This window comes from Hipposideros armiger, unplaced genomic scaffold (assembly GCF_001890085.2).
Source record: "Hipposideros armiger isolate ML-2016 unplaced genomic scaffold, ASM189008v1 scaffold_443, whole genome shotgun sequence".
Taxonomy (NCBI): domain Eukaryota; kingdom Metazoa; phylum Chordata; class Mammalia; order Chiroptera; family Hipposideridae; genus Hipposideros; species Hipposideros armiger.
In genome coordinates this window covers 1,328,682-1,356,410 of record NW_017731793.1, presented here as the reverse complement: position 1 = coordinate 1,356,410, position 27,729 = coordinate 1,328,682, and the positions used below count along the sequence as shown (strand labels likewise).

Sequence of the window (27,729 nt, the reverse complement as noted above, 5' to 3'; positions counted from 1 at the left end):
GGCCAGTTACATTAACAGATGAAGCTTCTGCTGGGGTAATTTGAGAAAACTTTAAAATCTTAGTGGGTGTCACCAATGTGTGCTATCTCTCAAGGTGGCGTCCATACTCTTTTATTTCACCCACAGAGACAGGCATGGAAAATGGAGACTTGAGATTTTTAATTTGGAAATGAGCTGTGACAGTCACCACATCATTGTTCCTGCCTGAAAAAAACAATCCAGATCCCCAACTTTTCTTCTTTGATGTCCCACAGTTGGGTTGACAACAAACTCTCACAGGCTTGGGTCTTGCAGCGAGTGTCCTTGGTACAGCAGAAGCACTTGCAGACGCTTAGTTCTTGGGGTATAAATCTATCAAACGTGCTTAGATCTCCCTGCCAGGACACGGATATGGTCAGATCTCAGAGTATCCTAGCAGAGAAACACTGAAGGAAGGGTGGCACTGTTTTCACGGAGTCGTCAGTGACTTTCCACTGAGCTGTGGGAAAATTTGACAGTTCACTGTAGCTGAATCATAACCCAGAGGTCCTGACCACTCAGATCTTTGAAGATTCCTTTCATTCTTTTCCCAAAAGGGGAACCTGGCAAACTCCAATTGGTTAATTCCGTTCGCCTCTGTTCATTGCAATGACACGTAGGTGCAGAGTTGTGTGCTCTCCGTGGCAAAGGGCATCAGGATAACAGCATCTACAATCTATAGTTACTACAGCTTATATTTATCAAGTACTTACTGTTGTCAGGTACTTTTTATAAAATATTTTTTTTCATTGACTTCATAACCATCCAGTGCGATATTTACTATTAGCGTCCCTAATTTACAGATGAGGAAACTGAGGCTCAGAGAATCTAAAAACTTGCCCGTAGTCACACAGTGTGAATGTGAGGTGCTGAGATTTAATGTAAGCATTCTGACTCCAGAGTCTGTGCTCCTATGTTATACTGTATCCAAACACCAGCACAGATATTCAGAGCTCAAAGGCACTTCAGATAGCACAGACCAACCCCCAGATATTGCAGCTGAGAAAACAGACCTAGTGAGATGATGGGAACTGCCTAATGACAGAGCCAGGATTTGAGGCAGTTCTCTTCACTCCAGGGTTCAATGCTCTCTGCCGTATCGGAAGGCTGTAAGCTCTTTGCATCATCTTAAGAATCTGGAGTACTTTGATACTTTATCCCTTATTCTTTAGGGAATGAAACTTGAATCTGTGTAAACATAAAAACACTTTCATATAGTTTTTCTACAATATCCTTATCCCACCATTCCTCCTACCCCTTTCTTTTTAGGGGCTTAAAAAAAAAAACTTGGCTTCCTTATGCCTTCTTCTTTTTTTAAATTCCAAGGAAGTGAAAGCAGTTCCAGATAAGATAAAAAAATAAATATATATTGAAAAGCTTCTAACCAGTTTTCCCATCTTTCACCAAAGCATTTTAAACACTGCTGTTCAGCTATGATTTCAAATGGTCGATCCTCCAGTCAGTGTTTTTCATCTCCTCAGACTACCCTGCTTTGCCCCTCCCTCTTAGGAGATGACCGACTAAGGCTCAGCATGTCCCCTCAGCTCCCGAGTATCCATCTTCAGGCCTTACTCTGCATAGGTTGGTCCTCACATCTTGCCTCCTGTCGTGGCGTGAGGGCCCCTACTGCTCCCCAGGCAGTCTCTACACAGTGGCCTTGGCCCCATTCCTTCCCATCCCCTTCTATATCTAAACCAACCAATTAAGAAGAGGTCAGAAAAAGCATGAAAACAGTAACATGTGACAGAAAGGGTTTGGTCTTCATAATCAAACACATTTTCACCCCTCTGGTCAAGTTAGATAACCATGTTGAGTCAATTGGATAGGAGAGCCCACTTCAAGGCGATGATGAGAATGGAATGAAAGAATGTGTTAGAATGAAAAGGTTAGAAGATCACTTGGCCCACAGCAGACACTGCCTTCTCTCTTCTGTCTCCTTCCCCCTTTTCCACAAAAATGTTCAAAGGAGCACCAGTTTTTTTTGTTAAAAAACCCTTCCTTTATCCTCAAATCATGAACTATTCTTTCTCCTTCCTGTTATTCCAGGCTTATTCAAACTTAATCATCACCGTTGGCCCTTCCTTATCCCTATTCAATTCATTTCGGCCACTATGCATTGAACTCCCATGAGGGACCAATGTAGCCCATTTCAGTGCTCTCCCGAACTCTGAGCTCAATACGCACTTGTGAACTGACCCCTCTGCAGCATTAACTCCTACCCGGCGCTCTGCGTCTGGTGGCCTGCCATTGCTGTACCTCCTCTATCTTCTCTGAACGTTTCTGTCCCAGTCACTTTCTACCTCTCATCCTTCTGCATTCTGTGATCTCTTTCACTCTCATGGAGTCAGCCACCACTGTTTGCTAAAATCTCAGACTCTCGCTCTCTCTAGTCCAAATTCCAACCCTTAGGCCCCAGACCTGAGTTTCCATCTGTTTACAAGGATCTCTCTTTGGAGGTTCCATGGGCATCTAAATCTCCAAATTTGCCTTTTTTCCCCCTCATGGCTCCTCATTCCTACACGGCTTCACCATTAAACCAAAGCTCAAGCGAGAAGCCTGAATCATCTTGCATGTCCCTATGTTCTATACTCCACATTCTGTATTTGAGTGGTTGCAAATTCCTGTGATTTTTATGTCCACAGTATCTCCTGAATTTACCCTCTCTATCTCCAGTGCCTTAGTTCAGGCCTTTGTCATGTCCCAGCTAATGTTGCAGACTGGAGGCCCTTACTTCCAGTCACTCACCCTCCCTGTCCTCTGCTCAGATCCATGACTTATCTAATTAATAGATCTGAGCATATTCATCATCTGCGCTAAAATCTTCCATAGTAGTGACCAAGTGAAATCCTAAATATTTATATCCCTAGCTCCCTATTAGAATGGAGGCACATCTTAATAATTATTGTATCCCATGGCCTACTAGAATACATTGAATATGCATCAAGAAAGCTTATTCAGTGAATGAATACAGACATACTTTGGAGATATCGTGGATTCAGTTCCAGACCACAGCAGTATAGTGAGTAAGTAGTATAATAAAGTGACTCGTAATCTTTTTGCTGGTGGAGGGTCTTGCCTTTAATTTGCAAAAAATGCAACATCTGTGAAGCTTAATAAAGGAAAGTACAATAACATGAGGTCTGCCGATACAAGTCCAGGAGACTATGAAAGAAATACAACATGGCCTCTGTCCTCTAGGAGCTTATCCCATTTTGGAGAGACAAAATAAACACAAGAAACCATTAAGTACCTAAATGGAGATACAAACTCTAAATGCCAGAGAAGCTCAGAAAAGACAGAGGTTACTGTGAGGTGGAGCTGCTGGTGAAGACCCCACCAAGGAGAAGAGACTTCCTGAGGATCTTAAAGGATGGGTGGGGGTTGTGAGGGCGTGGCGAGAGGTGCAGGTTGCTCCAGGACGGAATCAGAAGAGTGAAACATACAGACTGTTTGCTGGACAAAAAGGAGCCTGGCTTTTATGTTGGCAAACAATGACAGTAACCTGGAGATAGGGTAAGCCAGAAAAGGGAGGCCCTCAAAAGTCAGGAAAAAAGGCGTTTGCCTAGAATAAGAAAGCGGTAACGTTTTTGAGTGCTCTAATAATACAAAAGCTGTTGTATACAAAAGCTATAATAATACAAAAGCTACCTGTTCCTATACATACATACACACTCTTTTAATGCCATAATCCTTTGAGATAGATGCTATTATCCCCCATTTTACACATGAGGAAACTGAGTCACTGCTTTCAAAGATCTCAAAATCCATGGGCCGGCCGAGTGGCTCAGTTGGTTAAGAGCTCGCTCAAGGGTTTGAGCTCTGAGCAACAGCGGTTCGAGTCCCGGCCCGAGCTGAGCAGCGGCTGAGCTGCCAACAGGTGGCAGGATGGCTCAGCTTAAAAAAAAAAAATCTCAAAATCCAACCAGAGACAGGTATACAAATGATTACCTCATAAACAGTTACTTATAAATCAATGTGTTAGGTATTGTAACAAAAACACACAAGATGGGAGTGTTATTTTAGGAAAATTAACCTAAAAGTATTCATCTAAAACAGCTCCATTGGGGGCCAGCCGAGTGGCTCAGTTGGTTAAGAGTTGGCTTAAGAGCACGAGCTCTGAGCAACAAGGCCGCTGGTTCGGCTCCCACATGGGCCAGTGACTCGGCGCCCGAGATGAGCTGTTGCTGAGCTGCCAAAAGGTGGCAGGATGGCTCAGCTGGTGTAACAACAAGACTGCCTGTTCAATGGTGGGCTACACCCGCCCGCAACTAAGACTGAACTAGGCACCTTGAGCTGAGCTGCTGCCTGGATGGCTCAGTGGGTAGAGTGTGCGCTCTTAACAACAAGGCTGCTGGTTCGACTCCCACATGGGATGGTGGCTACGCCCACCTGCAATTAAGACTGAACTCGGCACCATGAGCTTAGAGGCCACGAGCTGCCGACCGGAAGCCAGATGGCTGCTGGCGCCCTCCACAACGAAGATTGAAGAACAATAACTTGGCTGTTCCCCTTCCCCGTTTCCCCAACACCGTTTCCCTCTCCCAATTCCCCAATAAAATCTTTAAAAATAATAATAATAATAAAAAGGCTGTATTGGAAGACAATAACACTGAAATCAGAGAAGTTAGCTTCCTAGATAATACAGTGAATCCAGGCAACACTCAGTGAGGGAGATGATGATAGTGGATACAGTACAGCTGGAGAAGGTGCAGGATGCAAGAGATTCCTAAAGCAGAAATGACAGTAACAGGTTTAATGTAGGAAAAAGAAGCAGGTTTTAAGTCTGAGAAACTGGAAGAAGGATATTAGTAACAGGAAGATTAATTCATTTGAAGGTATACTGAGTTGAAGACAAAGTAGGAATACTCTGCTCTGGGAGAATGTAATAGGTCTTAATATAGTAAGATTTAGAAATGAGACTTTAAACATTGTTAGCACCCAGGCTTGAGTTGTATATAAAGAAAGAATTTTTAAATATTTTAATTAACTCTGTGCTAGCAGGATGGCCTCTAATGTATTTTTTACGGTTTCATTTTCTCCTCACGTCCTGCTTGTCTCGATTAACAATTCTGTTTTGCATCATCCTTTCCACAGAAATGAGGTATGATTATAATATAACAAAGCTGAAGTTTAAACATACAAGAACTTAGCTACCTAAAAGTGATTCCAAAATGTTGCTTTTGCTCAGTTCTGTTCTGGAACTTCTCTGTTGGAGTTGCTTTCAGGCTCAGCTGACAATCTACATTTTATGTCACACTTTGTTAACATCCCCAACCTGGTTACCCATTAACTTAGCTCTGAGTTAACTTTGCTTTTTCGAAAATAAAATCTACCCTCAAAAAAACACTAGATGTCTTAAGCACCAACTCTAAGATTATCCCAGAGGTTGTGCCACAGACTCTGTAAGCAACTTAAAGGGAGGCTTTCCAAATATTCTGAGTGAAACATCACCGTGGGGAAGGGGTCCCTTACCCAGGGTCCGGCATTGCACTGCTAATTAATTCACAGGCCTGCTTTTCATTCAACCCTTGAAGCAGCCATACAAGCAAGGACTGTACTATATCATCTTATGCTAAAGAGAAAAAGAAGGCCTAGAAAAGTTAAGTAACTTGCTCAGCGTTATAAAATCAATATGTAGCAGGCAGAGACTTTAAAAAACTTATGATTTTACTATGGTACCATGTTGCTGCTGATAAAATAAGAACACTGCTTCCCAATGGATGGGAAAGTTATTAGTTAAATGGGGTCATTACTATATAATCTTATGGCCATAACTTCAATACTCTTTTAATTTCATTTAATTCCCCACCACTTTCTGCATCAATTGATTCAGAAAAACATTGAGGAAAATACGAACAACCAGCCCTGACAACTTGTCATAAATATTGAACTAAGTCTACCTTATAGAAACATAGAATGTTAGAAATAGGCATGTCTTTAAATCATCAGGCCTGACTCCCTCTGATTATAATATTATTATATGGTTTAAGTATGTTCTACTCCAGGTCAACACGCAAATGTTATTTCTTTCTCCTTATATAATGGGTTTCACTGAAGGCTATCGTGTATACCATCAGGAACTTTTATTCATGTGCTCTCAGTTGAATACAGACAGTTAAGTTTTACTTATTCCTCCTTTAAATTCTATTCATTCACCACTGGAAAATCATACACATTTATATATAGCAGACATTTATACTATCTTAAACTGGGTTGGAAGGCTGCAGGCTTGAATTATTTAAGAGAAAAACATTTCCACTTGTCCTGCCAAACACGTTGATCAATGCTCATTTCAGTGATGTAATCATCTTCTCTCATTTTGTAAGGTCTACTCTCTCTTTTCAGGTGACTAAGCAGTTTGCAATCTTCCTTCCTTTAATTGGATTATTTTCAGGCTTGTCCTCTCCTTCTGGTTTTTACAACTTCACGCAATCATTTTTCTCCTGTGACTATGGCAAAGGGTTTCATGGCTAGAGTCTTTCTTTAGCACACATGTCTCTGGAACGCTCTAGATAGCTTTCCAAACACTGTGGCAGTGCAACCCTTTATCTCCTCTGGTGTTCCCGACAGACTGGCTACGCTGCTACTGGCCACCATTTTCTGCTTACAGTCTTGCTTTTCCTTATTCTTGGATTGACCTTCCTGTGTCCTCCACACATCCTTCTAGCTCAGATGTTTGTTCTCCCACCTCTGGACCTGCGTGACACTTTTGGTAACGTTATCACCTAATATTGTAAACACAGCTATTGTTTATTAAGCACTAACCATGTGCTGTGTCTGCACCCTTATGTATGTAATACAAACTACCCAGCTTTTCCTCCTAGCCCTTCACAACACATCTCCTGTCCCCTATCAATTCTGTCACTTATAGGCCTAGCACAGTGCCTGACCCATAGTAGGTACTCAAGAAATAGGCGCCTTTATTATTATAATTATGAGAACAAGCACCATATGACTTATTCATGTTTGACCCCAGTGCCTGGCACAGTATCTGGTACATTCAACACATCTTTATAAAACTAACCAATGAAGAGAACAAATATTAAATGGCTATAAGATCCTTGTGAGGCAAGTTGTGCAGCCTGCCATGGGCTGCTGAAACACTCTTCAGAGCCTGCACAAGGAAAGTACCCAGTTAAGTTAACAGAGGTGTGGGGCGGCCGGGGAGCTCCGTTGGTTAGAGCATGAGCTCTAAGCAACAGGGTTGCCAATTCGATTCCCACATGGTCAACCCACAGAGAGCTGCGCCCTCTGCAACTAAATAGAATAGATTGAAGACAATGACTTGAGCTGAGCTGCCGCTGAGCTGCCGCTGAGCTGCCGGTGGGTGGCCGGATGGCTCAGTTTATTAGAGCATGTGCTCTTAACAACAAAGTTGCAGGTTTGACTCCCGCATGGGAGATTGAAAATGGCGACTGGACTTAGAGCTGAGCTGCACCCTCTACAACTAAGATTGAAGGACAACAACTTGACTTGGAGCTGATGGGTCCTGGGTGGGGGGGGGGAGAAACACACTGTTCCCCAATAAAGTTTAAAAAAAAAAGTTAACAGAGGTGGGGCTGGGGAGCCCAGAAGCACAGCCTGGAAATCCAGTAGGACTCATGGTTGCAGGTGGAGGAAGGTTTTGTTGGCTAGTGACTGCAGAGGCTGAGTATAGGAGATGGCTTTCTGTAGATTGCTCTGGCCAACTCCCTTGATCATGGAGAAACCTGGGACTGTAAGTAAGGCTCCTGATGATGAAAGGGGATCTGATTCTTAGAGAATTGAAGCCTGTACCTGCAGCACCCACAGAGACCTGAAGGTAAGGCTCTGGAGTCCTGGGATTTAGCAGCGGCAGTCCAGGAAGTAGTCCGTGTTAGAGTCTGGCAAGAGCTAGCAGAGCCCAGCGACCAGAGTGAGACTCGAAATCCAGATTCAAGTTTTTGGTAGTGCTAAGTTTAAAAGGGTACAGTGCACTGGGATGCCAGAGAGAGACTTGGGTTTAAGGAACCAAAACATGGCTTCAATTACTGAACTGGTTTAATGCCCGAAACGTGCAGACTCATTATTTGATTTGGGGCATTAATTCGGGCAGGGCTAGCAGCAAGGCTGAGATATGATTCAGCAAAGACTCAGATCTGGGACTAAGGGCAGGACTTACCAGGGTAAGGTTGTTGGTGGGGCAGAGAACCTGGTACATTATTACAATACTGCAAGCCCTCTGCAACGGATAATTAGCACAATATAGCCTCTCAGAACACAAAATCTACTTTGTTTCAGTGTTAAGGATTTCAAGATGCCAGTTATCTAGAGATGGTAAAATACAGAACACAAGTCTGTTTGGCCTGGCTTAATAAATATCTAAGTCTTTCTATACGCCTGTTTCACCCTTAGGCTGTGTACAGCTGTGTATCGGCTTGATCTCTTAACCCTCATACAGTTATTTTTGCCCTGGCTGAGCCCAGATACAACCACTTCCAAGCTGAAAATTACTCTTTACAACCATGAGATAATTGTTTCATCTTCTGATTCTGGGACCAGAACTCCTGTCACCATTAGGTCCCAGAATCGAGGTCCACATACACTAGCAATAAAAGTGGTCCTTTTCCTTTAAAAACATCCAATCAAAACAAATACATTACCACTACTACTAATATTAATAATAAAATCTTCCTATCACCTGGTTCTCCAGTAAGATCACATTTCTTGACTTTCATTTCTTTATATACCAAACTGTCTTATATTGTTCCATGGTCTGTTTATAGTTCTTTGGTTTGATATTCCTAAATTCGGGGTGAGGGGTTCATGTTAAAGCAATATACAGAAACCATGGACTGTCTGGTTCAACTACCCATCTGATGACTGACTTTCTTCTACAACACTCCCACCAAGTGGTCGTTTGGACAGTGCTTGAACACCCAGAATGACTGAGAGCTCATCTCCTGCAGAGGCAGCCTATTTTGTCTTCAGGTCACCTGTTGGAAATAAGTGTTTGGGGCTGACATAGGCCTCCCTGAGTTTCTATCCACTGACTCCAGTTCCTTTCCTTAGGGCCATATGGAACAAATATAAACCTCTTAGGCATGGTCCCTTTAGATACCTGAATAAAATGACAGTAACCTTCCTGAGTTTTTCTTTTTTTTTTAGATTTTTTTTTTATTGGGGAATTGGGGGAATGGGAACAGCGCTGGGGAATTGGGGGAAGGGGAACAGACAAGTCGCTGTCATTTTTGTTCTTCAGTCTAGTTGTGGAGGACGTTGCTTCACTGGCCCAATTTGGCACCATCATTGATTGCGCTCTTCCCGGGTGAGGCAGATCCGTCGCTGACTTCTGGACGGCCACTCACTGCGGCTGCTGGCCGCTCACGCTGGCTGCTGGCTACACACGGTAGCCCATGGCAACCCACTGCCACAGGGGCTGCAGCCTATGCCGTCGCCGGTGACTCACGGCAGCCCAGCTCCAAGTTGAGCTGTTGTTCAGCATCTTAGCTGTAGAGGGCAGTGTCACTGGCCCTCATATGTGGGATCCGAACCGGGGCCCTCTGGCGTCCCAAGCCAGTTCTTAACCATCGCGCCACTCGGCCGGCCCCTTCCTGAGTTTTTATGCATTGTTTTGTTGGATAAATATTCTCAATGCCTTCAACCATTTGCTGTTAAATGTTCTCACCAACATCATCTCTTTTTTTTTTTTCTGGATGTATTCAAGATGATCTATGTGCTTCATAACCATCCCAGAACTGGATAAATTTTGGGTGTTCTCTGGTCAACACAGAAGCAAGTGGGGTAGTCACCTCACAGTGTTCTGGAAACCATGCCTCTCATGATACAACTGAAGATTAATCTCAGCTTTTTTGATATTTTTATATTTATTGATATTTTGATGACTCACATTGAGCTTACAGACAACAGAACACCCCTAAATGCTACACGTATTGCTGCTAAGCCCATTGCATGTTTATGCAATTGTTTTAGGGGGAGAAGGAGGTAGAGAAAAAGGTTTATGTACCACATTGATACTTCATGAAATTTGGGTCCTAAAAATTCAAACTGGGATTTTGCATTCCCTTTTTTTTTTTTTGAAATTTTGTTGGGGCACAGTGTGTTTTTCCAGGACCCATCAGCTTCAAGTCAAGTAGTTGTTTCACTCTAATTGTGGAGGGTGCAGCTTCTTGGCCCACATGGGAATCGAACCAACAACCCTGGTGTTATGAGCCTGCGTTCTAACCACCTGAGCTAACTGGCCACCTGGATTTTGCATTCTTTTTTTTTTTTTTAAAGATTTTATTGGGGAATTGGGGGAGGAGAACAGCATTGGGGAATCGGGGTAGGGGAACAGCCAAGTTGCTGTCCTTTTGTTCTCCAGTCTAGTTGTGGAGGACATTGCTTCACTGACCCATGTTGGTATTATCATTGCCTCTTCCCAGGTGAGGCAGATTGGTCGCTGGTCACTGGACGGCTGCTCACGACAGCTCTTGGCAGCCACACCGGCTACAGGCCGCTCACGGGTAGCTTATGGCGGCCCACTGCAGCTCCACTGCAATCTATGCCATCGCCGGCGACTCACGGCAGCCCAGCTCCAGGTCGAGCTGTTGTTCACCATCTTAGCTGTAAAGGGCACAGCATCACTGGCCCTAATGTGGGATCCGAACGGGGGCCCTGCTGCTCAGAGCTGGCATCCCAAGTCAACTCTTAACCAATGCACCACTTGGCCAGCCCTGGGTTTTGCATTCTTAATGAGACTTAACAAATATCTAATTATTTCTATACAGTGTTTCACCCTAAGGCTGTGTACAGCTATGTACCTGCTCGATCTCTTAATCCCCATAGAGTTATTTTTTAGTTTCCTAGCCCAAACGATTAGACAAATTAGTGATGGGTCATGGATTAGATTACAGTTTAGGCTAGTCAACTTTGCTTTATTTCATGGCCTCAGACTGGAGCCTTCTTCAAAATTACTCATCTTTCAAAGATATGCTATTTATCAACAGAAGAACTAGTGGAAAGAATATAAATGATTCAATGCAAAACAACCACTGGAAGAATGCCTCAAAGATAAGTATCCAGTACATTAAAGATGGTATATTTATGCTTTCCCATGGGACTATTATCTCCAAATACCGTTTCCTTGATTAAAGATAATATCTTTTAGAGATAACACCATATGGATGTTCAAAGATATTTTAACTTAGCTCATTTGATCCTTTCAAATCAAAGAAAGTGGAATGGCTATTATTATCCTCATTTATAGAAGAAGAAACTGCGATTCAGAAAGGTCATGACTTGTCTATGGTTACATGGCTGAAAAGGGGTGGAACCAGGGCCGAACCCCAAGTCCTTGGATTTCTAGTCCAGTGCAGTTCCCATTGACCCCGTGGCACTCCAGGACAAGTGTGGCCCAGTCCTGGCCTTAAGGCACTAATATCCACGGACCCCTCCTCTAGATGTTAGGCAACATGTGCTCTACATGCCCCTGCTATCCAGAGTTTTTAAAAAGGGTCTCAATGAACATATTTGTCACACACTTAGGAGATGTCAAACTCTAGCAATCATAAAATCATAGACTTTATAAGAATCAGTCCAATACCTTTAACTTTAGAGATCAGGAAGAGGTATCAAGTAATTTCCCTAAAGCTGCAATTACATAATAGCAAAACTAGGATTGGAACCCAATTCAATGTTCTTTCTGTCACACTGTACGGTTTCTCAAAATACAAGTAGGCAATTGTCTGTTACCTACAGCTAGGACATTTCTGAAAATGGCATCTGATGTGTATTATGTAGAACTCAAGAACATTATGGCCAAGGATTCCACCAGATTCCTAATTCAAGAAATATGGGCCAGGAGATTAATCAGAGAGAGATGAACCATGATATACTGATCTGGCAACTTCCCAGTAAACAGAGCTGTGCTACGTGAAGTAGCCCCTGAGGGTGGACTCCTTTCACCAATATCTACTGATGTTGGAGTCACTCAATGACTGGGACTACCTGTGTCTTAGATGACTAAGGTGCAAAGACAGATGAGAGTCTTAACTGAAAGAAGAGGATTATAAATCTGCCACAGCCAAGGGTGGTCTTTTAAAAAAGAGGCTAAGGGGGCCAGCCAAGTGGCACATTGGTTAAGAGCTGGCTTGGGACACCAGAGGGCCCCGGTTCGGATCCCACATATGAGGGCCAGTGACACTGCCTTCCACAGCTAAGATGCTGAACAACAGCTCAACCTGGAGCTGGGCTGTGTGAGTCGCCAGCGATGGCAAGTAGGTTGCCATGGGCTACCGTGTGTGGCCGCAGCCAGTGTGAGCGGCCAACAGCCGCTCTGAGCAGCCGTCCAGAAGCTGGTGACTGATCTGCCTCACCTGGGAAGAGTGCAATGATGGTGCCAACTTGGGCCAGTGAAGCAATGTCCTCTACAACTAGACTGAAAAACAAAAGGACAGCAACTTGTCTGTTCCCCTTCTCCCAACTCCCCAATAAAAATCTTTAAAAAACAAAAAAAAACAAAAAACAGGCTAAGGGCCGGGTGAGTGGCTTATTGGTTAAGAGTTGGCTTGGGAGCGCGAGCTCTGAGCAGCAGGGCCTCCGGTTTGGATCCCACATGAGCCAGTGATGCTGCGCCCTCCACAGCTAAGATGGTGAACAACAGCTCAACCTGGAGCTGGGCTGCCGTGAGTCGCTGGCAACGGCGTAGGCTGCAGGGGGCTGCAGTGGGCTCCTGTAAGCTACTGTGAGTGGCTGGCAGCCAGTGTGAGATGCCGTGAGCTGCCGTGAGCGGCTATCCAATGGCCGGCGACCAATCTGCCTCAGCCAGGAAGAGCGCAAAAATCACAATACCAATATGGGACAGTTAAGCAACATCCTCCACAACTAGACTGAAGAACAAAAGGACAGCAACTTGTCTGTTCCCCTTCCTGATTTCCCAATGCTGTTCCCTCCCCCAATTCCCTAATAAAATCTTTTAAAAAATAAATAAATATAAATAAATAAATAAATAAATAATAGGCTAAGTAAGCAGCTACTGAGATCATGTATATAAAAAGGAAGTGGTAAGTGACTACAGAAACTCTTATAAATACTGAAATGGTGGTCAACCTGGTTTAATAATCATTTACTGAGTGCCAGTTATAGGCAAAGCACTGTGGATTCAAAGACATGTCATACCTCTATCCTCAAGAAACTCAATGAATTCAATTTTAAGGCAACAAGAAAGTAGGAAGTTGGGTCGGCCGAGTGACACATTGGTTAAGAGTTGGCTTGGGATGCAAGCTCTGAGAAGCAGGGCCCCAGTTCGGATCCCACATGAGGGCCAGTGACGCTGCGCCCTTTACAGCTAAGATGGTGAACAACAGCTCAACCTGGGCTGGGCTGCCATGAGCTGCCGGCGACAGCATAGGCTGCAGCCCCTGCTGCAGTGGCCTGCCATGAGCTACTGTGAGTGGCTGGCAGCCGCCGGGAGCAGCTGTCCAATGGCCGGTGAGCGACTGCCTCATCCAGGAAGAGCGTAATGATAATACCAACATGGGCCAGTGAAGTGATGTCCTCCACAACTAGACTGAAGAATAAAAGGACAGCAACTTGTCTGTTCCCCTTCCCCAGTTCCCCAAACACTGTTCCCCTCCCCCAATTCCGCAATAAAATCTTTAAAAAAAAAAAAAGAAAGTGGGAACTTAAGCAAGTCTGAAAGAGCCAGGAAAGGTTTCACTGAAGAGGAGACACTTGAATTGAATCTTAAGGTTTGGGTAGGAATTATCTATGTGAAGAAGGAACTGAGCAAAGATAGAGGCATTAAATGGTATGGAGAGTGGGCAGCCGGGTGGCTCAGTTGGTTAGAGCACATGCTCTTAACAACAAGGTTGCCAGTTTGATTCCCGCAGGGGATGATGGCCTGTGCCCCCCGCAACTAGACTGAAAACGGTGACTAGATTTGGAGCTGAGCTGTGCCCTCCACAACTAGAATGAAAGACAATGACTTGACTTGGAATGGGTCCTGGAAAAAACACACTGTTACCCAATTGAAAAAAAAAATGGTGTGGAGAGTTCATGCAACAGTTTGACAATGCTGGAGCCCAAGCAGGGGAGAATTACAGGATGAAATGAGGCTAAATCAGAGGGCCTTATACCATGACAGTCTTGGAGTGCCACTGAAGAACAGATCACCCTGGGAACCAGGGCTGAGGGAGAATTTGAAGTTGGGAGGCAGGAAGACTGATTATAAATTGGTTGAAATAATCTAGATGATGAGAGCCTTTAACAAAGAATGCATAAGTAGCAATAGGAATGTATAGGATGCATCAGATAGGTCATAGTTCAGAAATAATTGGACTATTGAATGATGTTACCTGCAGGGTGGGAGGCGGGGGTCTCCTGATCTAAATATTTCTCTCAGGGCCTCTCCTCATGCCTGATACTCTCACCATCAGAAGTTCCTTCTGTAGGGTCTTTAAGAGTCTCCTACTAAAATGGAGTTGACCAGTGCATATTAGTGTTGGTCAGCTAACATTAAGGTAGATTATGAAAAAATAAAACAAGATGGATTAGGAAAGTTTACTGGGAGTAAAGGCCTTGCAGGGATGAACAGGGCTAGTCATGAAGGGAGAGGAAAAAGACCCAAAGCAAAAACTTGGGACGAAAAGTTCAAGCTTCTAAAAGGAGTCAAAAAACACTTCATATGCTACCATTTTGGCCTCGCTGGCCTCGCTCTGCTACAAAATCCATTTTAAGTCAGCTTGGGTGCATTATTCCAAAACTTTTCCATGTGAGACACTTAAATTTATATAATAATAATAATAATAATAATAATAATAATAATAATAATAATAAAATGAACCCTAGCACAGCAAGAAGAACTTTGACCTCTGAGCTAAGGAACACCATGTAGAAACAAGTTAAGCCAGAATTAGAAATCGGGTCACCTCAGATCTTTTCCCCCTTGACTATATTGGCTCCTATATTTTCATTTCCAGTGTCATGTTTAACTTGGAAATCTGACAAATACCAAGGAAGAACCCTTACCCGATAGCTCAAAATATTATTGGAAGGATCACACAGGACAAAAAGACGCAAAGGCTTTTGTGTGCTGTAAAACGCTAAAGGAGAGCAGAAGCAGCCCCTGTGGCTCACAGGAGAAAAGAGGCCAGGTGGGATCTCCAAGTTTCAGCCCTTGCAAGCATTGCTCACCAATGATGATCATAAAATTTTACTCTTTCAAATGTTGTTGAGCAAAGCCCACAGTACCTTAAATACCTTCCCTGAGGATTAAAATGAACACACATTGTACATTTAAACTAACACCTAAGAACAGACACGAATACATTTTTAACAAACGAGCTCTTTCTATAAAATCAGCCTTTAATGAAATTCTTTTGTGACAGATAGGCATGTAAAGAGAGGAACTTATATATGACTAGATTATTAGAATCATATTTTATTAGAATTAGGGAAGGCTTAGATCATCTCTAGAGACTGTCTTCCCAGCTTCCTCCCCTCCCCCGCCTTTCTTACAACAGGAAAACTGAAGTAACGGTAGAACCCAGACTAAACTGCAGATTTCCTGACTCCTGGTGGACGGCCCTTTTTAAAAATAAAATATAAACATAAAGAAAAGCATAATAACAAACACACAGATTTTTTTAATGTTCATATCATATGCTTTGAATCTTTTTTTTTTTAAAGAATGAAAACATTATGTATCAGCAGATGATTCCTATTCCCCTCCCTCCTTCTCCAGAGGTAACCACCATAGTGAGGTTGTGGGGTATTCCAGCCTTCCCATTTGTATACACTTAACAAATAATTATATATCCATAAACCATACCATGTCGCCACGGAAAGAGTCGGTCTTCACAAAAAGCAAGACTCCCTCATTCTAGTATGCTTACATGCAGTTAAAATCTTTGGGGTTTGGCCAGATATTTCAAAAAGAAACTAGGGAAGAGCTTAAAGTCTTTTTAAATGATTGTCACAGAAGGATCTAGTGAAGTGTCTTATTATTGAAAGTGAAAAATAAGTTGGGCAAATATAACAATTGTAATAAAACTTTTTAAATCCTATTCAAGGTAGTGTTTCATATTTGTGAAACCCTGGTTTATAATGGCCTCGTGTGAATGACCTGTCACCTAACAGTGGGGAAAGATGGATTAAGCAATTTAACTAGTAATAATAGTTTCTACTTCCGTTGTTTCAAGGTCCAGCTCAAATGTCACCACATTAATGAATCTGTCCTTGATCCCATCAGAATTAATTTCTTCAACAGTCATTTACTGAATGTTAAAGCCCTGCAGATACAAAAGCAGATCAGACCCAGTTCCTGCTCAGAGCTCAGAAATAATTACAAAATAGTGTTTGATAAATGCTCTAACAGAGGCATCCATAAAGGGTTAGCTGAGTCCAGCTCTGTCTGGAGCAACTGGAAAACACTTTACAGAGGAGGTGATATTTGACCTGCATCTTGGAGGATGTATAGGAAGTCACAAAGCAGAAAATGGAAAGTCATTCCAGATAGGCAGCCACTGAGAGGGTACAAAGGATGTAAGATATTAGTTTTAGAAAGACAGCTAAGGATAGACATCAGAGATAAGTTATTATAGAAAACTGGTAACAATTCAAGCAAAAGATGACATGATTGCAGGCATGAGGTGGGAGGGGGAAAGATTTTAACAAAATTCAGGAGATAAATTTAGCAGAACTTGATGCTTGATTGTATGGGGGAAAGAAAGAACATAGAGGAGTTGGGGATGACTTCCAAAGGCTTGGCAAATGAGTGGGCAGTGAGGCCATTAACTATTTAAAATAGGAAATACCATATAGAACGTAAGAGCAGGCCTGAGAAGAGGGTTTAAAACTCTCTTTGAGGCATTTTGAGTCAATAATAAGGACTCCTCCATGAGGCCTTAAATGATTTCCTTTTCTAGGCCAGAAATCACCCTTTCCTCTCCACAGCATATCATATACTTTTTTCATAGCAAATTATTTAAATCTGCTGTATTTATAAGTATGTCCCTACCTTAAATCATGGAGAAAGGTGGTAGGTCTTGCTAGTCTGTGCATTGCCCTTATCTCAGAGTCTAATATACAAAAACCTTCAATCAAAGTTTGCATTCTTGAAAAGGCAGCAAACTTTTCATGGGAATACTGGAAACTGTTAGGTAACATTTATCAAAACAACCAAAAGTTGAGTTAGTGGCCCATACAAAATATGTAAAGTACTTTGCCCTACAACACCTACTTTTAGCTCCCTTTGTGCTTATCTTATCTGACTTTTAAACAACCCTGGTTGTTTAATACAAGGTAACTGTATTCCTATTTTACAGGTCAAGCAACAGAAGCCCAGAGTGTCTGAATAACTTCCCTGGGGTTGCATGTTCAGAAAGGACTAAACCAGGATTTGGGCCACCGTATTCCTTCACCATGCTGCCCATCAGTTAGGCTGGTCTTACTGTTACCAGCCAACTGAGTAGCCTCCCCCCGCCCCACTACCGAGAACTTTTAAGTTTTCTTTCCTGTAAGAATGTTAAGTATAGAAATGTTAAGTCTCCTCCCTAGTTTCTTAGCTTCTTAGCTCTTGGCTTTGATTACTTTTCTAACCAGTTTATAAATCCTAGACTAAAAATTGCTCCTAGCCTGAATCCTAGAATTCTCCTATCCCCCTGCTTCAGATAACTACTTGAAAGCCTGTGACTTCCTATTATCCCGCAGGCCTGTAAGCCTAACGATTCTTTCCAAACCCATTCTGGGCCCAGACAATTGACGCCACCTGAGTGACAGGCTGAATGGCCACAGGCTTCACGAGAGCTAACAGATTTATTAATTAAAATCTATTTTTCCTTATTCAGGGACCTTGGGGATACAGAGGATATCCCAACAAGATTGCCAGTCACAACCAAAGAAGCCAACATGGTCTTCCAGGCGGAGCTCAAGACCCCTTCCTCTCATCTGAGATCAGCTAGGCAGCGGTTCTCAACCTGTGGGTCGCGACCCCTTTGGGGGTCGAACGACCCTTTCACAGGGGTCACCTAAGACCATCGGAAAACAAACAAAAAGATATTTACATTACGATTCATAACAACAGCAAAATGACAGTTATAGAGTAGCAACGAAAATAATTTTATGGTTGGGGGTCACCACAACATGAGGAACTGTATTAAGGGGTCGCGGCACTAGGAAGGTTGAGAACCGCTGAGCTAGGGTGAGAGTTCCTTGACTCCCCCAATAGGCACGGACAGCTCTACGCCCCTGCCCAGCAGGCAGCAGATACAGAAGAAGAGACTCCTGTCCCTCAGCTTCCCATAGAGATTTTACGGGGATCACGTCTCTCAGGGGAAAACAAGGCAGGCAGTTAGAGGCAGGCATTGGGTCTCTGCATTCCTGCACGTCCCACAGAGTGTGACCACCTAGGAGACCTCCCCTCTCCACCCAAAACTTCTTTTCATTGTAACTATCTACCCCTGAAACAAATGGTGCAAAATACCCAACTAGATCAGACCAGTCACTCGCACCTGTGCAGTACCTCTTGTCAATTAAGGGTGCCAATCAAGTGGTCCCACGCCCACAGGGGACCAGCCCATTGTAGAGTAAGGGGATAAAAACTCCAAGTCCTGGGAAGTCCCCTTTTTCCACGCCTTCCCCCTTTTTGATTGCTTCCTCCCTTTTTTGAGCCTCACCTTTGCGCATGGCCCCCTCCAAACTCTTTGAAATGTACTATGTCTTCAAATAAACTACTTTTTCAGTACTTTACTCCCGCATCTCGTTCAATTCTTTGCTCAAGTTGCCAAGGACCTGGACTTTGCACAGAGAAGGGCCCACTCTCCGACATTACTGTCCTAATTTTCAAATGGGCTGAAAAGAGGGCCTTCTTTGGCTCCTGAGTGGATAGCACCCTCTGATGGAAGGGAACTGCAAGAGGGGTCTCACTCCTATCATCTCAGCGACAGTCTCAAGCGCCCCTCTGCCAGGAAAGTGCCCGTGTGGGCCCAGCCACTGCAGATGGCAGAGCTAAAAAGGCCAAAGGGCCCAAAGGGTGAGCCGCTGTGTAGGGATCCAGAATGTTGCAAAATTAACTTCCCAAAAGCGCGTGAGATCACTTCACCTTTCGCTCAAGCGATGTCGGTGGGGCCAGAGCCCCAATGCCAAGCCAGGGGTGGGGGCGCTGCCAGGCAGCGGCCAGAACGCATAGCCTGGCCCCTCGGGAGTTATAACTTCTCAGCAGTAAAGGGCACTGGAAGAAGGCGGGGCAGCCTCCTGCCCTCGGGACCCTGAAACTCGTCCCGTACCTTCCTCCTCAGTCCCGAGCGGTGGGCCAGCCGGCTTGCTGCCCCCCACACTTTGCGGACCGGAGACCGGAGTCGCGGCGGGGAGAGGCCCTGCCCACGGGTTGTCGCGGGAACGGTCCCGCCAGGGTGCGAGAGGGCGGAAGCGGCGCCCCGGCGGGCCAGCCCTTGACCGCAGACCCGCACCGCCGCAGCCTCCCTCCCCGCCTCTCCAGGTTCTAGGTCCCGGCCCGACGCTTCCGGGCAGGTGGGAAGTGAAACCTGAAGGCGAGCGAGAACGAGAAGGCAAGAGAACGGCCCTGGAAACCCGCAGCTGGGCGACAGAAGGGCACAGCCCCGGCCCGCCGCGAGCTGCTGAGGCTCAAGGGCTCGGAGCTGCCCGGTGCCGGAGCAGGCGCGCTGGGCAAGGGGCGAGGGCGGGAGCAGGGCCACCCGCGAAGCCCTGGAGCGCGGACCATCCGCGCGCGGCAGGGGCACGGGGAGGGGGCCTGTCCTCACGTGAGCCCACCAGGGGCGGAAGTCTGGGCGAGTAGGGGGAGGGCGCTGCGCCTGCCGGCCCTCCCCTCTTCCTTCTCCTCCCCCTGGGGGTAAAGGGCAGGCAGTTTGGGTCTGGACATCGACGCTTGCGGACTCCAACCAACCATGGCCGGGCCTGAATGGGAGTCGCTGGAGCAATGCTTGGAGAATAACCTGCAGCCCGCAGACTTGCGGGAGGTGAAACGCATTCTCTATGGCAAGGAGACCAGGTCTGCGGCCCAGGGGCTGGGGTTGGGGGTACCTTGGGGCCAGCGAGTAGGGGTCTGAGGGACCGGGGAGAGTGCTTCAGGATCTGAAAGGCTCTGAGGGGGCGATGATGAAGTCCTGAAGTGGCTGAGCAGAGACGTAGGAAGTCTAAATGTGATGGCTCTGAGGCGCTCAGGGGTTGCACAACTTTTACAAGCCCAGTTGCCTGGAACCGGAAGGGAAAGGACCAGTATTTTACTCCCTGAGGCTTTCTTTGTGGCCACCTAACTCTCCTTACCTTCTTCCAGTGACCAGCACTCTCCCCCATCCAGGCCTGTACTCTGGGTGTCTGTCTTGGTCAGTGCCTCCAGCCAGAGGCCCCTCCAGGTCAACAGATTGTCCAGTCCTAGCCCCTCTTCCCTGTAGTGACCCAGCGTCTGGCGGACCCTTGGAGGTAAAGGCCTTCTGAATCTGATCCGCCAAGGCACCTTTCCCGCTTGGCAAGCCATAGAAGTTAGTTACCACACTCAGTGCAAATGTTTTCCCACTCCCAGCCAGTCCTGTGCATCATGAGGGCTTTCTGAGGACAGTGCCCTGCTGGACACTGGGTATACAAAGCTGGAAGACACTTCTTCTACTCTGGTTTCTCTTCAGTTCACTTTTCTCAAAGCAACCAGATGTAAATCATATTCTGTTGCTCCTTTGCTTAACGGTCTGTAAGGGATCTTTATGGCTCTTAGAATGAAATCCAAACTCTGACCCCATTAAGTTCCTGACTAAATGTTCTTCGACTGCTTGCCAAGTGGCAGGCTATCTGACCTTGGCAGTGACCTTGAGGCAAGAACCTGGTCAACTCACCAGAAACTTGAGGGTGTTGATTGGATCAGTAGTTCCCAGCCTCCAGCTGCTCTGGAGTTAGTTACTGTAAGGAGGTCAGACCTCCAAAGCAAAGGTGTTTTCACATTTGTGGATGATAAAGGTAGAACAACTGCCTTTGGGGGTGGGAGTGGTACAGAATTTGGTTAAAAGGGGTTCTTCATGCCCAAAGGGGAATACTGGGACTGGATGACCTTCAAGGCCCCTCCAGTGTGCTTTTGCCGGCTTACTGCTTTCCACTGAACCTGTCAAGGCTCATCATAGGGGAAGCCCCTTAGAGTTGAGGCTCCCCAAAAAGGTGTCAGGAAGGTGTCTTAAAGCAAGAAGTATCTCAGGCTACAGTTCTAGGGATGAGAAGGTTTGTTTTAAGGGTGAGGTGGGCATGTTCTCCTGGAAAAAAGATGGAGAGAACTCATGGGAGTCAGGGAAACGCAAAGCAGGACAAAAGAAATGTTTCCTACATAGGTGATTGGCTGGGGCACATCCTAGAAATCAGGGTAAGGACACCTTGCAAGAAAGACTTTGCATGAGCATCTGGGTTGCTCTAGAGCGGGGAGGGATTGTAATGGGTGGTAAAACGGGAGCCAAAATCCGTTGACTAATGACTGCCAGGCCTCATCCTGGGGCTCGGCTCACCATAACTGAGTGAGTGGCTCTCCTTTTCCTCTCTGTATCCTATTTCCGTTTCTTGGTCTGTTCCACTCATCACTGAGCCCTTCCAAGCTTTACCTGCAGAGCATCAACCTTTGTACTTGCTCAGTTTTTGCGATTGGGTGGGATTGGGCTATGAACAAGATTGCAAACTAAAATAGGAAATTAATCATTTAAAAACTCTTCTCCCACTTAAACTCCTGTTCACGCCTCATAGCCTGACTCGAACATGGCTGCCTGTATGAAGGTCTGGTGGAGCCTGAATCCTCAGCCCCTTCTCTGGACTCCTGTGCTCCACACAAGACCACCTTCTCTCCCAATGACATGCTGCCCAACACAAAGAGGATGCTTAGTAAATGTTTGCTAAATGATGAGCTAAATCGGCCTTTGCCTGTGCCAGACAGATGAAATCCCCAAAGAACATCAACTCTCAATTTCAAGACAGCCAGAACCAAGAAGCATTTATCCATTCAACAAACATTTATTGAGCATTTATTTTTGTCTTAGGCACTAGGGATACAAGGATGAGTAAGCCATGGTTCCAGCCCTCAAGGGGCTTTCTTTTAAGGGTTGTTCTATGTTGTGAGAGAAAGATGCAGGGAGAGCTGGACAGTCCACACGTATAGGGTTAGGACAGGTCTTAAAGGCTTCCCAGAGGCGCCATGCTTGAGATGCATCCAGAAGGAGATGGAGGAGTCGGTTTGGAGACAGAGAGGGCTGAGGTACTCCAGGCCAAGGCCCAGACACCAGGGGACATGTCCATTCGGAGATTGTGGGTGTAGCGTGCTGTGGGGGTCACCCAAGAGAGGAGGTAGCAGCAGCCGGGATGAGGCCTGGGGGTTCTATATGTCATTCTGAAGCAGTGGGACTTGTCCTGATGGTGGTGGGAGCCTTCCAAGAATTTGAAAAGGGCAGGTGAAAGATGAGGAGGCCTAAGGGGGTGGAGAAGGGGAATGGCACCAGAGGTCTCAGGGAGGTCAGGGAACAGTGTGGATAGCAGGTACGGTGGAGGAGGCAAGGATAGGTCTGCTTGGACCATCAGGTGGCTGGTGGACTCATCTGATGAGGAGCAGCTTGGGAAAAGGCTGGTGAATTGAATTGTTGAGCTTCCTAGGGCTGCTGTAACAAATTATCACAAACTGGTGGCTTCAACTTGTTCTCATAGTTCTGAAGACCAAAAGCACAAAATCAGGGTGTCGCAGAGCCACGCTCCCCCAGAGGATCTGGGGGAGAATCCTTCCCTGCCTTTTCTAGCTTCTGGTGGTGCCTGGCATTCCTTGGCTTATGGCAGCATCACTCCAATCTCTGCCTCTCTTCACATCCTCTGGGCATCACTTACAAGAACACTTATCACTGAATTTAGGGCTCACCCAGATAATCCAGGATAGTCTTATCTTAAGATCCTTAATTACAATGCAAAGAAACTTCCTCCAAATAAGGTCCCATTCACAGGTTTTGAGTATTAAGACATGGACATACCTTTTAGGGGGGCCATAGCTCGACCAACTACAGGGACCATGAGGAAGACGGGCCTCAGGGAGGAGGCAGGGGTTGGGGTTGTCCTAGAGATGGTCATTCCAGATGGAGGAGGAGAGGGTGCAGAGTGGGGTTCTAGAGAACCCAATGTTAAAGGGGTCAGAGGAAGCAGAGACTTTGTGGGAGACTCTAGAGGTGAGAGGACAGTGGTGGGAGACCCTGGGGTGGTTATCAGGGACACTGAGCCAGACAGGGACAGAGTGTCAGGTGGCATAAGGAGGTCTAGTAGGATGAAGACAGCAGGGATTCTGCAGCTGTAACAACCAGAAGGCTGGTGGCCCAAGGTGGGAAGTGTTGAGCGGGAACAGGGGGCTGAGGGAGGTGTGGTAGGTAAGGATTGTGGGGAAGCTTCCTGTGGAGAGGAGGGGAGGAGAGACAGAGCATTGAGGTAACAAGGGGAACCTGTGTAGAGTGAGCTCTCCCTTCTGTTTGTTTTTTTTTTTCTTCCTATTTTTTAATGGGAGAGACTCAATCACCTTTAGTGGTGAGTATGGTAGGATGGTAGGGGACAGAGAGGAATGTCCAACTCACGTGTATTGTTAAGTGAAAAAGCAAATGGGAGAGCAGGCTATACAGACTGATGCTATTATATTTGTAACACACATATAGAAAACTATTGGAAAGATACATAAAACATTGCTAAGAGGAGTCATCTCTGAATTTTAGGACTGGGGCTAAGGGGTGGAAATGGAGAGGGGAACTCATTACCTTTTTCCACTGTTTGATTTTTTCCCCCCCATGAACATGTGTTTCTTTTGTAACAAAGCTCTAGTTTAATTATTTAAAACACTGATGGTAAAGAGCCATTAGAGAGGGAAAGATGACGTTGTAGAAGCGAGAGGTTGCCGAGGAGGCAGGAGGTGGTTTCCCTGAGGTGAGTCCTGCCTTGACCCTGGGTGGAGAGGCAGGGGCCCTGGGGAAGGGCCGGGAGGGTGTGTTGGGGCCAGGACAGGAGGTGCTGGGTTTTCCTCCTTGAAGACAGAGGTGAGGCCACGAGGGGTGGGGGCCTTAGTCGGAGGGTTCTGGGCAGCATGGGTCTTCCACCTGCTGTGTGAGGTTGCGGCTCGTTTGCTGTCTCTGACCTTCCTGGACCACAGCTGATCTGTACCCCACCACATCCCCAAGCCAAGCCTTTGGTGGGCCCAGCACGTTTATGGAATGGGGCTCAAGGGTTGATTGGATCCTCCAAGACTTGGCAATGGACCCCCTGGATAACAGCAGGATGGGGAAACCTTACAGTAGGGGATGTGGAGGAGGTAGAGCCTTGAACGTGGAGAGGCCTGGCCTGTATCGCCTCGGGCCTGGGAGAAAGAGCGTCTGTGGGGAGCTGGGGTGGGTAGAGGGATAGAGGCAGCACTCAAAAAAGATGGTGAGGAGGCAGGAAGGTTGTGCATCGTGGAATAATGAGGCTGATGGTGGTGGCTAGATGGGGAGAGCAGACAGCTGTGGGTGGTGGGTGGGGAGAGATGACCAGAGGCTGAAGGATATCATCCAGATGATGGTTACAGCTGGGCTTGCAAATCCAAGACAAGACCTCATCCACTTGATATCTTCCTGGGTGAGACCACAGGCTGAGGACGGGGCTGCCAGGACCTCTCCCAAAGGGCGGTCCAGCTCCCCAGCCCACAGACCTAAGAGGAAACAGACACGCCCTTCTCCTTCTCCTGTCCACCATGGTGACTTTTCCTGGGGCTGAGGGCTGCCAGGATGGGGGTCCCTCCACATGGGGGCAGGAAGACTGTCTCTGAAGCAGTCACGGCAAAGGGAGGCGTGGTGTGGGCACTGCTGTTATTTCTAACCTGCTGAAGCAAACAGAACTCTGATGAGTTGAAAAGCAGGCTGATTGTCAGGGGCGGAACCCAACTCGGAGCTGTCAAGGCCATCACATGAAAACCGCCTGGCAGGGGGCGGTGACGGGGCTTGGACTGACAGGGCTGTGATTTTGAAAGAAACATCTTTAAGAAAATGACTTAAAGTGGGAGGGAAATATTATTATTAGATAATGGTTGTCAGGTTATTTTTTGATGTGTTCTCTAGGTATTTCATAACTATCTCATCCCTAGATGGTAAGGCTTTCTTGGCCAGGGGCCAAGCCCCGTGCCTTGCCTTGTGGGTTTCACCTCAGTGCCGGGCAGGCAGCGGGCATCAGGAGGTTATTTGCCATTTGGCCAACGGTCACTTCAGTGGGAGGTTTTATAAATAATCCACTTGCCTTTGTTAATAAACCACAAACCGGGATGAGTGCGTGGGCCTTTGGTCTGGACATTTGTACGTCCACCCAGCACCGGGCAAGGCACCGCTGCCACCCCCAACCCCCACCCCTGCCGATCCCCTGGCAGGAGTAGCAGCAGATCCCCTCCAGAGAGCGTAACCCTTGGTGGTGTGGCCCTTGGTAATACTGTCAGTCCTGGCATCTCCACCCAGTGGTCTCCTGAGCCTGGTTCCCCTCTGTCTTACCACAGCCTGCCCCATCCCCCCAGACTCAGCAGAGCCCTCTGATTCTAGTCCACAGACATTTTGGGGGATCCATTCCCTCACTTCTGCGCTGACTGCTGAGACTTGAATCCCACTCTGACGTTAAGCATCTCTGAAACATCAACTCTTTATGAGTTTCCTTGCCGCCCACACCCCGCACCCTCCTTTCTCCCTTGGCCTGGCCTGACCACTGCCGTCTCCCTGCTGAAGTCTTCCCAGCGACTGTCAAGTGAAGTCCACACGCCGTGTGGTGTCTGTTCCCTGCCAGCCAGGCCCTCCCTCTCCGCCAGGCCCCACTCCAACTCCCCACACGTGCGTGCTCTGGCGCTGGACTGCTCTGTCTGCCTTCTGTCAGGACGCACCACCTCTTCTCTTCCTGATGAATGATTGTGGGGTAGGGGGAATTTTAAATTCAGCACACCTCATGCAAATCATCTCCCCTCTTCTTTCCTGCCCATGTAGGAAGCTCGACCTGCCCAGCAGAGCTTTTGAATTGGCCTCTGAAGGGGACTTTGAGCTGCAGGGTCACGCCTTCGAGGCAGCAGAGGAGCAGCTGAGGCGACCTCGGACCGTGCGTGTCGGGCTTGTTCAGAACAGAACGCCCCTGCCTGTGGATGCCCCTGTGGCGAAACAGGTGCGGCCTCTTTTGACCATAAATACATACTCGTAAATGGGCCATGGCCTGCTCTGTGTTTTGAACACATCCACAGCCCCTTGCTGGCCACTTGCCATGGGCCGGCAGGCACAGTGAGTAGTCACATGGTCGCCCAGACTCTTCTGCCCTGGCCGCCCCCTTCCCTCCAGCCTGTGTCTTTCTCTGGCTCGTCTTTCTCTTCCGGCTCCTCCCTTTTCAATGCCTTCCTCTCACTCCTCACTGTTCTTCCCACCTTCCCTTCCACTTCCTCTCCTGTGATTGATCCATTGTTCCATGTACCAGTTGGGACGGTGCCCTTTTGGCTGGCTCACACTCCCACGGAACTCTGCCTCTCAATCTCCTGCCAAAAGGCCACCTGCCAGCACACACCAGCCAGGACCTGTCCGTTTGTCCATGTGTTTCTTTGCCATGTTTCTCAGGGTGGGACTCACTATCCCCAGATGTCTGCCAGCTGATGGTGCCTGCAGGGTTGCGGGCATATGATAGGCATTCACTTATGACCTTACAGTTAATGTCAATGTGACAGCATCTTGTATTTCCCTAAAGAAACATGTTGTCACAGACACTGGCAGTGTGTTGTATACACTTCTTCACAGCTTTCCTCCAGCTGCTCAAATTTCCCAGGCTTTCTCTGCCGAGGTGTCCTCCAGACACAGCGTGCTTGAGAATTCTTAGGGACCCTTGAGAAACCTAAGGTCAGTTGGATTCCAGGTCGGATCCTGCATTGTCTTTCACGTTGGTCCTCCTTCCTTTGCTTTTGTTGGATTACAAGATTTCTGGTTCTCAGTTCACTTTCTGTCTCTGAATTAGTGGACTGTGAACATGTCTCCTCAACCATCCCAGATTATCAGGTAATCAAGGGCAGGGGTGCTGTTCTTACCCCCACAGCTCCTAGAAGCACGCTTTGCATGCTGTCAGCCCCCAGCAAACCTCCATGTGCGCAGTCTTGCAGGGGAGAGACAGAGCATTGTAAAGAGTGTACTCTCCGGATTTCCAGCCTGGTTCCTCTGATCTGTCTTCGAACAAACACTTCTGAATGTCTCCTGGGAGCCAGCTGTTGTGCTGAGGACACAGAGAAGACGAGGACACTTTCCTCTTGCCCCCAAGGAGCTCGTGGGGTCACGGGCGTAACAGTGGAGAAACCTGACAGCACAATGGGAACAGCATTACCGTAGGGGCACACGTGGGCTGGGGAGCACAGAGGTACCTCAGTACTCCTGGGAGAGTCTCCCCTCTGTGGATGACACATGACATGGATAACACTTCCAGGAAGGATTGGGTCGGGGAAGAAAGCACGTTGTTGGCCAGGAGCATAGCTGGGAAAGGCGAGTCATTGGGTGATAAGATACACATAGGAAAATAGAAGTGACAAGACAAGGCATCCCCAAAGCCTTGAATGCAGGATGGTGGAAAGGGGACTGTGTCCTGGGGCGAGGAAACAGCTAACCCAGCGGATGGTCCTGGTGTTCAGTGGGTCCACTGGGTGTTGGCCACTCTTGGAGTAAGCAGCACACAGCCTCGTGACTCTCCTTAGCGAGGTAGGCAGTGTTCTCC

General features: G+C 46.7%; 1 protein-coding gene across 1 annotated transcript in view; it reads left to right on the top strand.

Moving 5' to 3' along the window:
- The first annotated feature begins 19,838 nt into the window (after nt 1-19,838).
- Nucleotides 19,839-27,729, top strand: part of UPB1 (beta-ureidopropionase 1) — a 29,202-nt gene continuing 21,311 nt past the window's right edge. The window contains exons 1-2 of the mRNA XM_019665481.1: nt 19,839-20,005; nt 25,983-26,154. Of these exons, the coding sequence (XP_019521026.1) occupies nt 19,902-20,005; nt 25,983-26,154 (276 nt within the window). The 5' untranslated portion in view covers nt 19,839-19,901. The remainder of the gene's footprint in view (nt 20,006-25,982; nt 26,155-27,729) is intronic.